The sequence below is a fragment of the Spodoptera frugiperda genome, unplaced genomic scaffold (genome assembly GCF_023101765.2).
Source record: "Spodoptera frugiperda isolate SF20-4 unplaced genomic scaffold, AGI-APGP_CSIRO_Sfru_2.0 tig00001167_1, whole genome shotgun sequence".
NCBI classification, from domain to species: Eukaryota; Metazoa; Arthropoda; class Insecta; order Lepidoptera; family Noctuidae; genus Spodoptera; species Spodoptera frugiperda.
Genome location: NW_026095724.1, coordinates 44476 through 58827, shown reverse-complemented (window position 1 = coordinate 58827; position 14352 = coordinate 44476). Strand labels below are relative to the sequence as shown.

At 36.3% G+C, this 14352-nt stretch overlaps 1 protein-coding gene across 1 annotated transcript; it reads left to right on the top strand.

Annotated features, from left to right (window-relative positions):
* The first annotated feature begins 42 nt into the window (after positions 1-42).
* LOC118264466 (H(+)/Cl(-) exchange transporter 7) lies at positions 43-14164 on the top strand. The gene is made up of 15 exons (XM_050707627.1): positions 43-425; positions 661-765; positions 1127-1325; positions 1961-2070; positions 2412-2555; positions 4017-4194; positions 5351-5500; positions 6023-6164; positions 6682-6820; positions 7396-7659; positions 8255-8431; positions 8909-9118; positions 9858-10028; positions 12092-12253; positions 12677-14164. The coding sequence occupies exons 1-15, from the start codon at positions 279-281 to the stop codon at positions 12776-12778; spliced, it is 2400 nt and encodes a 799-aa protein (XP_050563584.1). The 5' UTR covers positions 43-278; the 3' UTR covers positions 12779-14164.
* The last annotated feature ends 188 nt before the right edge of the window (positions 14165-14352 follow it).

Genomic DNA, 14352 nt, shown 5'->3' with positions numbered 1-14352 from the left:
CAAGAATGTCAAGTGTCAGTCAAACGCGAAACGAAACATTCATTCAATTTGTTTTCATTCATGTTGCGAAAGAGCAGTGTAAACTTGGTGTAAACTGTAAAACAATATTATTTATTTGTTATATCGCTATCTATTACAAAATAATATTAAAGTAACGTGCCCATAAATCTACTGCGCATATATTTTTTTTAAAAGTAAAAGACATGATCTGAATTCGAAACATCGTAATATAAACTACCCAGTTTCCTTTCTTTCATTGAGTTCATGATTATGATAAAATGAGCAACTCATCGACATCGATTGCTGATGGAACTGCTAGTTCTATTAGTAATATAGAAACTACATCGGACACAGCTCAATTACTAAGCCATGAAGATGCGAGCACTTCTAATTACACGCAGCTGAACAGATCTGTGCCATATGAGGTAAATAGATAATTACAAAGAACATAGAAACATTAATATTTTCTATATATTTTATAGCTATATCGTTTTCTATTTTTATTTATCATGTAATGTAATAGTACAAGTGTTAAGTAACACATTTGTTGATATTACTGCCTGGCATATGACCTCTTTGTGTAATCAGCTATTTGTTTAGTAAAACTAATGTGTTTGCATAGTTACTAACGAGGTTATTCATTAATTATTCAATGTGCAGGACTCCGATGATGATCAATTCCATGGTAGCCATGGGATTAGGAGGCGACAAGCTCAACAAAAAATTGAGCCTGGATCTATGAATATTCTCTCAGCTAAATATGAAGTAAGTATGTTAAGAACTTTCTTAGGGCTTAGTATGATTTTGTTTTACGATTAATGAGATCGAAACGAGGCCGCATTCTGCATTCTGATTGGATGAATCAATGAACCAATCATTGGAGCTGGCTCAAATATTTAAATAAGTCTTCTATTCTAACTATTCTTTGTTCTTTAATCAATAAATCCCATGATAACAATTTTTCATCTTTGTGTTAACTATAAACAATAATTATCTGTTATAGATAAAAAAAAGAAAATAAACAATTCCCTTGAAAACTCCTTGCTCAACTTTTATTTGAAATTAGAATGTTTACTTTTTTTGTTAGTCATAGCCAAAATGCCAAGCTCATTATTTCCTTTTTCAGAGTTTAGATTATGACACATGTGAGAACCACCTACTTCTTGATGAGGAGAGGAAACGAGGGTATGCCTTCATCGTGTGGAAGGATATTGCTAGATGGTTCATAATATTGCTGATTGGAATAGTAACAGCTCTCATAGCATTTTTCATAGACATATGCATAGAAGAATTCTCAAAGATTAAATATAGAGAGCTAAAGAAATGTATCCTTTTTAAAAGTTTCATTAAAATCTGCTGTGTTATCATTACTTCAAACCTTCGAGATAAGTGCGTATTCCTTTTTATAAGGCCTGCTTTTTAAACCGGCAACGCACCGGACACTCCTCTGATGTTGCAGGTACAGGTACCCCATGTACTTGTTTGCCCCCTATACCATAAAAAATATGTTATATGTACATTAGTAATAATATTTAACTTGAATTACTGTAGGGGTGATTCATTTAACAAATAGTTTAAAAAGCAATTGAGTTATTTACTGACTTCAGTTGTAATAAATGTATAAAATCCCTAAAGAATATGCTTTTCCTCAACCAAACAATATATTCATTGAACAGATATTGTTACACTTTAAAACATTTCAATGAATTAAAATGTACACTAATTCATATTTCATAAGGTATCTTTGTCTCACTCTATTGCAATAACAACTTTAACACCTAGAAAATAAAGTAGATTTTTGCAGTTGATTGTTCTATAACATATTTCTGCCCTATACAAACTATTGCAAAAACAACTCTAATCCATAAAAGATTAAGTTCAGTTTTGCTTGATAGTTGTTTAATAGGTGGAAGTATAAATGTGATTATGAATATGATTTCCATGACTAATTTATAAACAGCTGTGGACAAATATGTTTTAGAAGACAAACTGTACATTCCGTATTTGCTGTGGGTGTTATCAAACATTTGCATTGTGTTCATTGGATCTATGTTAGTTGCATATGTTGAGGTAAGTGACACAATGTAGTACTCTATTATACTATAATTGCAAATATTTATCTATTTGTATGTGAAATTTTGTTATTGACTGATATTATGTATTATTACCAAAAGTCCATGTGTATTGAAAGAAATTATATGTTGTAGTGTGTATTTGTGTACTTTCAAGACGAGTTTCCAGCAAAGCCGGAGCTCATAATGACGAACTACCTACTTTTACAATGCTTAATTCAGTGTATAGTAGTAAAGTAATCAATCGATAGTATTTATATTTTATTCGTTTTTTTATTCGTTTAGTTGATAGTATTTATATTTATATAATTAATAATCCAAAATTAAATATATTTTTAGCCTGTAGCAGCTGGCAGTGGTATTCCTCAAGTGAAATGTTATTTAAACGGAGTGAAAGTGCCGCGGGTGGTTCGGATCAAAACGCTAATCGTGAAGGCGGTCGGTGTTATCACAGCTGTCGTCGGCGGACTGGCTGGTGGCAAGGTAAACTGGTCACAAATATTTTACACTTTATGTACAATCAATACAGAGGTGGACTTAATGCCAATTTGGCATTCTCTACCAGTCAACCTTAGGGTGATGCAGAGAGACAACAGTAGGTGTAACAACAGGCATCTGTTGTCATATTAAAAGATAAATCAATTATAATTATATTGATACTTATCATGTTATACATACAATAAATATTATTATATTTATTATAAATACTATGCAGATACGAAATTGTTCATATAACTATAATGTGTTCCAAAGTTTTAAACGTATCTGCCACGGCTTTAATGGGAGTTAGTGTTGTATTTTTTCTTTTTTTTTTTAATTCTATTCACATTTTGTTCTCCACGATCTCTTGGTCCGTGCCCTTGTCATACATTTTTTCATAGTGTAGTGTTATGTTTGAAGATTATATCGTTTTTCACATATACGCACGGTGTGACAGAGACATTGAAAAAGCTATCTAGTATGTACATAGATTTTTTTCTATTTCTATGAAAAATAAAATTACTCATAATTTGTAATTTATATTTGCTATTGTAATCTTGAAACACAACACTACCTCCCATTAAAGCCGTGAAAGATAATTTTACTACAACGACTTACCACTTTATCATCAACAGCCTATAAGCTAACCAAAGCATCTTACCACTTATTTCACGTAAAGCAGCCTACCTACGCTACATCAATCTTGACGTCACAGTATGACAGAGCATCATTAACAGTGTTTGTATGACACTTACGTATAAATTGCCTAAAGAATAATTTAAATAAGTTAATAATTTGCTTACGCAAGTTTCGTAAATTTGTTTCGCTCTTCCATTTCTAATCTCTCGTATCGTCTTGTATACACGCCTTTTATCCCCGAAGGGGTAGGCAGAAGTGCACATTACGACACGTAATGCCACTATACAATGTACTCCCAATTTTTACAATTTGTTATTCCCATGTAATAGGAGAGAGCCTACGTGTTATATACTCGGCACAATTCCAGACTACGTGCTACACAACACGTATCGTCCCGGCTTTTTGTCCCCGACGAATAAGCAGAGGTGCACAATACGGCATTACGACTCCATACTACTACTAAGAAATTTTCGGAAAACCGAAAATAGCCCTGCAATAAATTAGTTATTGTGTTATCGGCTTACTCACGTAACGGTTTGACGAGGAACTCGACTAGTTTCAAGCCATGCTAGAGGCTCATATTCATGAGCAGCATTCCGCGACAATCGCCGCGTCGTGTGTCGCGGAACGCGGTATGAAACTAGTCGAGTTCCTCGTCAAACCGTTACGTGAATAAGCCGACAGCATAATAATTAATTTAGTATGTCTTACGAAAGTTACAATAAAATTTTAGCCCAGCAATAGTTTGCTCGACCAACGAAGCAGGTTCTCTTTTAATCTCTATGTATTACTATATCCTCTTCCACACAACACTTTCTTGTTCAGGAAGGGCCTATGATCCACAGTGGAGCTGTGGTGGCGGCGGGTATATCCCAGGGCAAGAGCACGACGTTCAACAAGGACTTCAAGATATTCCAGTACTTCCGCGAGGATCACGAGAAACGTGACTTTGTATCGGCGGGCGCGGCCGCCGGTGTGTCCGCGGCTTTCGGCGCTCCTATCGGTAAGACTGAACTTTGAAATATTCTTACTTATAAGGTACGGAACCTACGTCTCAGGATCATTTTAATAGTCAAATAGCAATCCGCCCATCACATACTCTGGGAGTGTGGTCTCTGGCAATCTGAGCGTAACACTATGTTAGATAATTTAATTGTTTCATCAGATGTAGTTTATTACACGGACCTTGTGGAGTCTCGAGCAAATTTCCGTGCGTTTAGGCGTTTTTGCCATACCTATTATTGGAAGCAAGTATAACAGCTCACGCATGGGACCCATTTAGTTTTAAGTCAAATTTCCGTGGTGCTTGGCGACTGGGCTTATCCCAGTTGTGCAGTCTCTTTTGTGCCTTAAGGCTTAAGTCATTCTGTCTCCTGCATAAATTCACCGAGGGAAGTGGAAACTATCGTTTTCTTTTTCTTCTCCTCTAATAAAATCTTCTGATTTGTTTCGTTGCGGGATCCAAGACAGTCATTCATGTCCCTGGGACGCGCCGGACTTCAGTGTTCCGGTGTTTCCATGTTTGTATCTACTGTAGATCCTGGCTTACAGGAGTTGCAGCGGTACAGAGGTTGTGGCGGGCTTGTCCCAATAAAAAAAGTCAAATATCAATAATGGAATTGAAAACATCGTCTTCTTTAATATATGTCATGAACTCATTACGTTTGAGTGTAAACCCATGACAAAATAATATACTACGTGATCCTAACAACAGTTTTTGGATCACATAATTAGTTGTTTCATGTGATATTAAAACTTGTCCACTTGCTTAGTATCTAGTGCAAAGACCCCACAAATGCCTTCATGATGATTTACAGAGGTAAATAATAGTTTAAAACTGTTTAGAATACGGAAAAATATATTGATCAAAACTTTTACATACATCAACAGTTTTACCGCCAAAACGAAACAGACAATAAAAAGTGTTGAAAACTTAACATTTACAATTATAAAGTGATCAAAAAAAAAAGGTTGCGTTGAATGATAAATTGTATTTATTATGCAAATAGGTTACAATGTAACTCTTTTACACGTCAATCTCTTAAATAACAGATGAGGCCGGCATTTCCTATCGGACTACTCTGAGAAGAAATGCCGAAACAAAGTAAGATATCAAATACCAACATTTTACATTATACTCATTCATCTTTCATGTTTAGGTGGGGTACTGTTCTCTCTTGAAGAAGGCACGAGTTTCTGGAACCAGGCGTTGACATGGCGAACTTTCTTCGGCACTGTGGTGTCCACCTTCACATTAAACTGCGCTCTGTCAGCGTATCATGGAAGGGCGGGAGAACTCAGCTTTCCTGGTTCGTATTTGTTTTATGTTATAGGACAGAAAATGAGTCTGATGGTAAGCATTCACAGCCGCCTATAGACACCCACCACACCAAAGGAATTACATATCGTCGTTCATATTGCAATTTGTTCAATGTCAAAAAAAATCTATTTTTGTTTTATTTCTATATATATAATTATTTATGAATGATTCAAAATACACATTTAATAGAACACAATAGGTATGTTACCATTAGTTATTAAACATTTTGATGTTAGTATGTAGTACAATGTTTTTTTTAGTTTCCTGTAAACTCGTAATTTTTGACATAGGACTAATTGTAATATGAACGACGATATGTGTTGCTCGCCTTTTGAGGAATTGGGGACGGGGGATCGAATTGGGTCTCTGGTAACCTCGCTCAAACAGCGAAACACAACACAAGTATGAACATAACATTTTATCACACCTGTTTTGTTTGAGGCCGTGGTCACTCTGTAAAAAAGCGAAGTTCTTTAACGAATAGACTAAATAAAAGAGTATTTTTTTTTAGGTCTCCTGAACTTAGGCAAGATGGAACCATTTCCATTCCAATTCTATGAGCTGCCCGTGTTCATGTTCTTCGGCGCGGTCGGCGGTATGCTGGGAGCTTTGTGGAATTACATCAATTACAGACTAGCCGTGTTTAGGATAAGGTAAATAATCTATTAGTTCATACACATACATATAGACTAACTTAAAACTGTAGGGCAGTTTAACAAAGCCTTACTGTCTTCCTGATTAGAAACGGACCCCAACGGACCTCTATTTCAACGAACTTCTAAATGCTCTAGAACAAATGACTAATATCATATATAAAGTGTATTTTCTAATAGTTGAATAGCATACCGATACATATTAGGCTATTCGGAAGAAGATAATACCGGGAAAATAAAGATTTATATCACTCAAATTGGCATTATTACGAAATGAACTTAATTTCGATAGCAATAAGATTTATTTTGTTTTATCACCAGATACATAGGAACACCGATTCATTTGTTTTGCTAAATTGGGTAATTACCAAATGAACTTAATTTCGATAGCAATAAGATTGATTTTGTTTTATCACCAGGTACATAGGAACACCGATTCATTTGTTTTGCTAAATTGGGTAATTACCAAATGAACTTAATTTCGATAGTAATAAGATTGATTTTCTTTTATCACCAGGTACATAGGAACTCCTTGGTTGCGAGTAGTGGAGGCTTGTCTAGTGGCGGCTGCGAGCGCTACTTGTGGCTTCCTGATGATGTTCCTCCTCGACGACTGCAGACCCTTAGGAGAGGATCCTACTAAAGTGCCTTTGCAGGTATGTTTCATAGACCGTAATTCTTATGACAATAAGAAGATGGAATTACTTCTTTAGATAGAGAGCTGTTGAGTTCAAATATATTCCAAATTCCGTAATATTACTTTTTGTATCCTGTCTTTTGCAACAACTATTGAGGTTTGCACTTAATTACCGTTTAAAAGCACTTTGATTTGAATTGTACTTATGTATTGTATAGCTATGAAAAAATTAATAAGTGTTGAATCGCGTTTTGTTTCGAGTTTCCTTGTACGTACCGCTAAGGAATGGGACTTCTTACCGGAGATTGCGTTTCCTGTAAAATACACTTGGGTGTCTTTAAGTCCCGAGTGAACAGGTTACTCATAGGTAGACGTAGTCCATTATCGGCTACATCATCACTTACCATCAAATGATGGCCAAACGCCACCCTGTTAACCACTTGTCTGTCGGTATATAAGACACAATAGAAAACACATTATGTCTCGCGTAGATCTGCGTTCTGACAGAAAACGGGTTAAGTATAAAAAAGAACCTGATACTTATAATAATCAAATTTTTTTACAAATAAAAATTCTAACTCCAATACTCCACAGCTATTCTGCGCAGACGGTGAATACAACGCTTTAGCAGCTATTTGGTTCCAAACGCCCGAAGCTTCGGTTCGTTCATTCCTCCACGACCCGATTGGATCTTACAAGCCTTGGTCGATACTGGCATTCGTTGCTTGCTACTTCTTATTGTCTGCCTGGACATTCGGCCTGTCGGTGTCCAGTGGACTCTTCATACCGAATCTGTTGACGGGCGCCGCCTGGGGAAGGATGCTAGCGATTATCATACAGTATATGCTGCCTTCTAATGTGAGTAACTGTGTTTTTATATTAATTTAAACTGTATACTCATTGGAATAAAATTACTTTTCGTTTGTACTCGTAAAAGTGCGTGAAAATTTGAGATCGATAAACCTGATCCTTAAAAACTATAAATCCTTAGAATTTGAATCGGGATATTAACCATGTTTGTTAATTTCTATGAGGTTATAAAGATCGTGTTTACCAGAGAGTGCAGTAGCAGTAGCACTCTGTCAGTGGAGAGAATAACATAAATATTTATTTCAATATTTAACAGAAATTACAACCCTTAGGGCTGATTTTTCAATAAACAAACATTTGCCATATTTTAGTACGGAAAAATGGTCAAATATTCAAAACCATTCCTCCGATAAAACCTATATGGCGTTACCGTTGGAAAAATCAGGCCTTAGTCAACTCTTACGTCACTCGCGACAAATAAGTTACGGTGATCTATTTTACTATACCTTTCACCCGATGTAAAATGTTTTTCATTGCATCAAATTTTATTAAATACTATTATATTATTTATTCATGTAAGTTTGATTTGAAATTACTTATAGATAACTTAGCACTTTTTTAATTTGCACATTGTTGTTCATAGACGATTAACCCAGCGAAATATGCGCTGATTGGGGCCGCAGCCCAACTCGGTGGAGTGGTGCGCATGACGATATCTTTGACCGTCATCATCATCGAGACCACGGGGCAGATCTCCAACGCGCTGCCCATCATCATCACACTGGTCGTCGCGAAATGGGTCGGAGACTTCTTTAATGAGGTATATTAACTAATATAACAAAAATATTTTAACTAAAAATCACGGTTTACACACGTAAATTAATGGAGAAAAGCTCTACTAGTTTCGAGTCACAGAGGGACTCTTCATCGTGAGCAGCGTGCGCAGACGCGGCGAGGCGCGATGTCGCCGATAAACCGTGATTTTTAGTCAATTTAGTATGTGTCACGAACTGTCGTGCTACTACTACTAAGTAGTAGTATTATAAAAACAAAAATATTTATCTGTTTAGTTATTCTAGTATTCTGAACACAAATATTGTAGACCATATTTTAGTGCACGTATCTGTATATCGGACTAACAGTATCATAATAATCCATAACTGGTGAAAAATAGATGTTACGTTTTGCACACCCCTTTTACCTACACCCCTCAAAATGAAAGTACATAGTAGATTTTACATCGTAGTTAATGAAACAGATAGGTCCAATTTCTAACGTATTAATTTTCTTTCCTCAGGGTATATACGACATACACATCCAGTTGGCAGGAGTGCCCCTCCTACCTTGGGAGCCCCCGCCGCTAGCCCACAACTTGTACGCGTCGGAAGTAATGTCACACCCTGTGTTCACTCTAAGGACTGTGGAGAACGTCGGCCATATTGTCGAGCTGCTCAAACTTGTCTCCTATAACGGATTCCCCGTTGTCGATCCACCTTTAGCTGATGATGTAAGTGGAGTTTTTTTTTATATCTATGTAGATTGTAGTTACTGTTTTTTTTTTTGGAGATTAGCTTGGGTTATACAAATGGGAATTACAAACACTTTTGGCAAAAATATGCGATATACATAATTATATTTCGTTATTATCATTCATCATTAATTACAGTAAACTGAACTAACAATTAACTTAACCGTGATCCGCTTGCAACAGTGCCGAAATATCGGAAACTCGGAATAAACATGGTAAATATCCATAAGTTCTAATAATAGCCTACTTTTGTTTACAATAAGCTTTCCACGCGTATTTTAAGCGTTGGTCATAATTCTAAATAAAAATGGGTCGGTATGTAGTCTGTGTGTGGTCTGGACTTTTCTTGAGAAAGTAAATACATACATATGACTGTCTCGTTAGTCGATTGGTCTCAAATGCGATTGCCGGACAAGGAGTCTCGGGTTCGATTCCCAGATCGGGCAAAGTATTACTGGTTTTTTTTCGGTTTTTCAAAAAACTTCTCAATAGTAGCACGGTGTCTAGAATTGTGGCCAGTATATGGCAATAGGCTCATCCCCTATTACATGGGACTTACAACACAAACGGTGAAAAGTGGGTGTACATTGCGGTATTACGTGCCGTAATTTGCACCTCTGCCTACCCCTTTAGGGATAAAAAGGCGTGACGTTGTGTTCAGTAACATACATGGCCTAAATTCCTTACACAAGACTTCAATATTTTAATTTTATTATAGGTGGAAGTGACAACGTACAAGCGGCTTAGAGGCATGATACTACGTTCTCAACTAATAGTACTGATACAGAATAAGCTGTACAATGAGAACGCCAACACGACCTGGTCCAACTTCAACGTGGACATGGATATGTTCAGGAAGGAATACCCTCGGTTCCCTTCTATTGATGAGGTAACAGAAACTTTGAATTATTAAAACCTAAAATATAAATAGAATTAAAAACTATGCTCTGTATCGAAACGTGTGCGTGGTCGACGCTCTGATTGGTTGTTTTATTTGATCCGGCCAATCAGAGCAAACTCATCCTAAGGGTACAGAGCGCCGAACGCGGTCTCGATTCAAACGTAAAGCAAACTTGAGTAAGGGTACTGTTCTATTCTGGTTTTGAAAAAAATCTTAAGCTGGATAATTCGAATTTGACATGCATTATGCCCGGTTTACATTATTCCAGTCCAGCGATCCAGTCCAGTACTATTGCTTACTGGAAAAATGTAAACCGGCACTGGAATGAACTGAATCCAGTAAGCATTCCAGTCCAGTAACTGGATTCGCGGTCTACTTTTATTATGCGATCAATCCAGTGCAACTGGAATAATGTAGACGGCCAATCCAGTGCCATTCCAGTGCTGACGAAGTACACACGTGTTGGTGGTTTTTGCGGCTTTTTTGCGAGAAAAAGGATTTAACAATGATGAAGAAGCTACGCTGAACCAATTTCTCAACTAAATCCGTTCCTTTTTTTAGATCCTTATCAACCTCATTAATAACTTCTTGTAGCAAGAGTGATTAACACGTTGAAAACATTTTCGAAACTGATCTCTTCTTGAAATCATTGTCACTGTAGTGTTCACACTTCAACGGCTTCTAAATAACTGGAATATGGGTTTACATTATTCCAGTCCAGCGATCCAGTCCAGTACTGGATTGCTTACTGGACTGGATCTGTTACGTCTACATTATTCCAGTTATTTAGAAGCCGTTGAAGTGTAACACTACAGTGACAATGATTTCAAGAAGAGATCAGTTTCGAAAATGTTTTAAACGTGTTCAATCACTCTTGCTACAAGAAGTTATTAATGAGGTTGAAAGGAACTAAAAAAAGGAACGGACGTGGGTGAGAAATTGGATCAGCGAAAGAGATCAAAAAGGAGGGTCAGTAATGCTTTTGCAACAACTGAAAGTAGAAGATCCCAATGAATATAGACTGGCACTGAGAATGACAGCAGAAAACTTTGAAGAACTGTTATCATTAGTTTCTATTAATATCCAGCGTAAGAATACGTTGTTCAGAGATGCTATACAGTTGTTCAGAGATGTTTTTCACATCTTCCACTGTGAATCCTTCAATTTCCATACCAATGCACAGATTTTGCAAAGCAGTTTGGCGCATAGCTTTGTTTTTATAATTTTCTGATGTTATGTCCCATAAACACGGATTATCTCTGTATATAGAGACAAACTTTATAGTTTCGTCTTCAGATAACTTCTTCACCATTGTTAAATCCTTTTTCTTCGCAAAAAAGTCCGCAAAAACAACCAACACGTGTGTACTTCGTCAGCACTGGAATGGCACTGGATTGGCCGTCTACATTATTCCAGTTGCACTGGATTGATCGCACTGGACCGAAAAGTAGACCGCGAATCCAGTTACTGGACTGGAATGCTTACTGGATTCAGTTCATTCCAGTGCCGGTTTACATTTTTCCAGTAAGCAATCCAGTACTGGACTGGATCGCTGGACTGGAATAATGTAAACCGGGCATAATGTAGACGTAACAGATCCAGTCCAGTAAGCAATCCAGTACTGGACTGGATCGCTGGACTGGAATAATGTAAACCGGGCATTAGAATGACAATTTTACCGTAGAGAGCCATTCTTCGGCACTCGGCTCGACCAGACCGGACGGCCTCAAAAGAACACCGGCATGAAATGCCTACGTTGTATTTTGCTGTGTGAATGAGTGACTTTTAATGCTCATTCTAAAGTCATTGGGAGCCCATGGGATATACTTTTGTCGTTATTAAAACTATGAAGTGTCAAGGAATTAATGTTAATGTGACTGCCTCGTTGGTCGAGTGGTCGCGAGAGCGACTGCAGTACCATACACAAAATAATGAAAAGTGGGTGTACATTGTGTAACGGTATTACATGCCGTAATGTGCACCTCTGCCTACCCCTTCAGGGATAAAAGGCGCGACGTTTCATTTTTATTAATGTTAATCATATTTCACAGTTAGACGTAGCAGAATGGGAGAAGACATGCACGATAGACCTACGTCCGTTCATGAATCCCTCGCCTTACACTCTGCCGCATCGAGCGTCATTGCCGCGTCTCTTCAGATTATTCCGAGCGCTTGGACTACGCCATTTGCCAATAGTCAATGATGTTAATGAGGTAACTATAATATACATCTGTTTATACTCATGTTATAAATCTGAAGAATTTATATATTTGAACGTGAATTAAAAAATATATGTTGGAAGTCTTATGTTAAAGAGGAACATTTTACACTACAACCAATAGCAGCCGAGCAGCAAGTAATTCCACGCTCTAGAGTGACTAGTATTTTTATAGGTATTATTATACTTATACCGGATGACAAATACAATAGTTCTGATTGGTTTATGGAGTTGAACTGCTTTATTAATCCATCGGTCTTAAGCTACGGCTGCTGATTCTCGAGACTAGCGAATTAACGTAACAGGCGCCATTTCTCTCCCTACCACTTCTGCGAAAGACTGCGGATTGTTACATTGTAGCCAACAAATGTATTTATCATATAAAAATTTCCAGTATATTAACATCATCATTTTACAGGTGGTTGGCATGGTAACCCGCAAGGATATTGCGAGATATCGAGTATGGCGACACCGCGGCCATATGGGAATGGAGGAGTTAATACTTTCTAGTGAAATTTAACATAATACTATACACAAGTGTCCGACCGAAGCACCATCAGTGATGCGATTCAACCGACATCGTACCACAAACATTCGATCAGGAAGAAAACTTATGAAGCACCAGGGACTATAATTATGAAATAAGTGTTATTTTGACTAAAGGCAGTATTGTTAAGCTGCCTAATATCAGTATGTTTGATCAAATCGAGTGAAGTTTGAATGCAGTTTACGAAGTATGATAATATTTGCACAATGAGAATGTATTTGTAGAAAATGTGGGCCCTTATCTCCAGAACTACTGCACAAAATTGTAACATGTTTTTTTCACAAGTATTAATTTGCTTATAAAGAAGTAATTTGATTTAATTATTATAGAACTAACGATATTATAAAACCCATTGAAAAGAATAAGAAATAGCATCGGAATGAACGAATGACGCGTCATTATTATTTTATTACTTTCTTCTCGGTCGGACATTTTGTCATAGAAATAATTTTAGTGAAATTTAATCATTTGACAAGATTTTTTATTTTTTTACTTAATCATAGCTCAGAATTTAGATTGTTATATGTTATTAAGTACAGCTTTATTATTTGTACGTGTATTCGACGCCAAATATTAGTTCTGTGGAGTAGACAGATAATAAATTAGTGCCTAACCAAAATAGTTAATGAATTTGGGTCTTAGGACATTATGAAGTATTTATGAATAGTAGTATTTTTGTTGTTAATTTAAAATTTGCCTTAGAAATTATGTATTATTATTGTAGTCTTTCTCAATAGAATAGTAGTAGTGGTAGCCGCCTGTGCAGATGACTATCTTTATCTCCAACGGATTGCTGCAGTTCTTTTTTCTTTGATGGCAACCAAGTCTCCAATGTTTTCAACTATTATAGTCGACACACAGTCTACAGTCACCACTCGACATTAGCAGTATGATAATGCCAAAGTCGGTTATAGTGTAGGTTATTCCTGCAGTTAGTTGAATAAAAAAGGAATCTTATTCTAATCTTATGTCATTTGAAGGGCAATAGTTTCTTGTCTGCACAGGACTTTAGCTCACATTTAGTTAAATGTAATCAAATTAAATCCCATTCATTCAAAGTTAGAGAATCATATTAGTAAGTTTTTATATATCTGGTCCATCACTTGGTAGTAAAAAATATGCAGTATGAATTATGATAGATATTCTTATGAAGTTAAAAATGTTGGCATAATACACATGTATATTTCCTAATGAATGTGATATTCTTGTTAAGATGAGACATGTATGAAAATTGCGTAAAATTATCATCCAATCAAGATGAAAATAATTATGATTTATTGTTTATTATGACACTATTGTGATAATTATAAGGCTAAGATTATTTAATTGTGTTAATAATAAAAGTGTTTATATGGAAAACGTATATTTTTGTTCTTTCTTCATATTTCTTAACATAAAATTAGCTTTAACATAAACTTAAATAAACAGTCCTTGAGGCGATTACGCTTCATAAAAGTGAATTTGTATCACATTATTATATTATTTTCTTCTGAAGTTCAGCTAATTGTTTTCAAACAATTCCCAGCCAATGCCAGACCACAAATTGA

Bases quoted from the DNA above. Each gene is read 5' to 3' on its own strand.
- LOC118264466 (XM_050707627.1), top strand. From the start codon at position 279: ATGAGCAACTCATCGACATCGATTGCTGATGGAACTGCTAGTTCTATT. The intron at 7,660-8,254 runs GTGAGTAACTGT...TGTTGTTCATAG, and splicing joins AGTATATGCTGCCTTCTAAT to ACGATTAACCCAGCGAAATA. The intron at 8,432-8,908 runs GTATATTAACTA...TTCTTTCCTCAG, and splicing joins TCGGAGACTTCTTTAATGAG to GGTATATACGACATACACAT.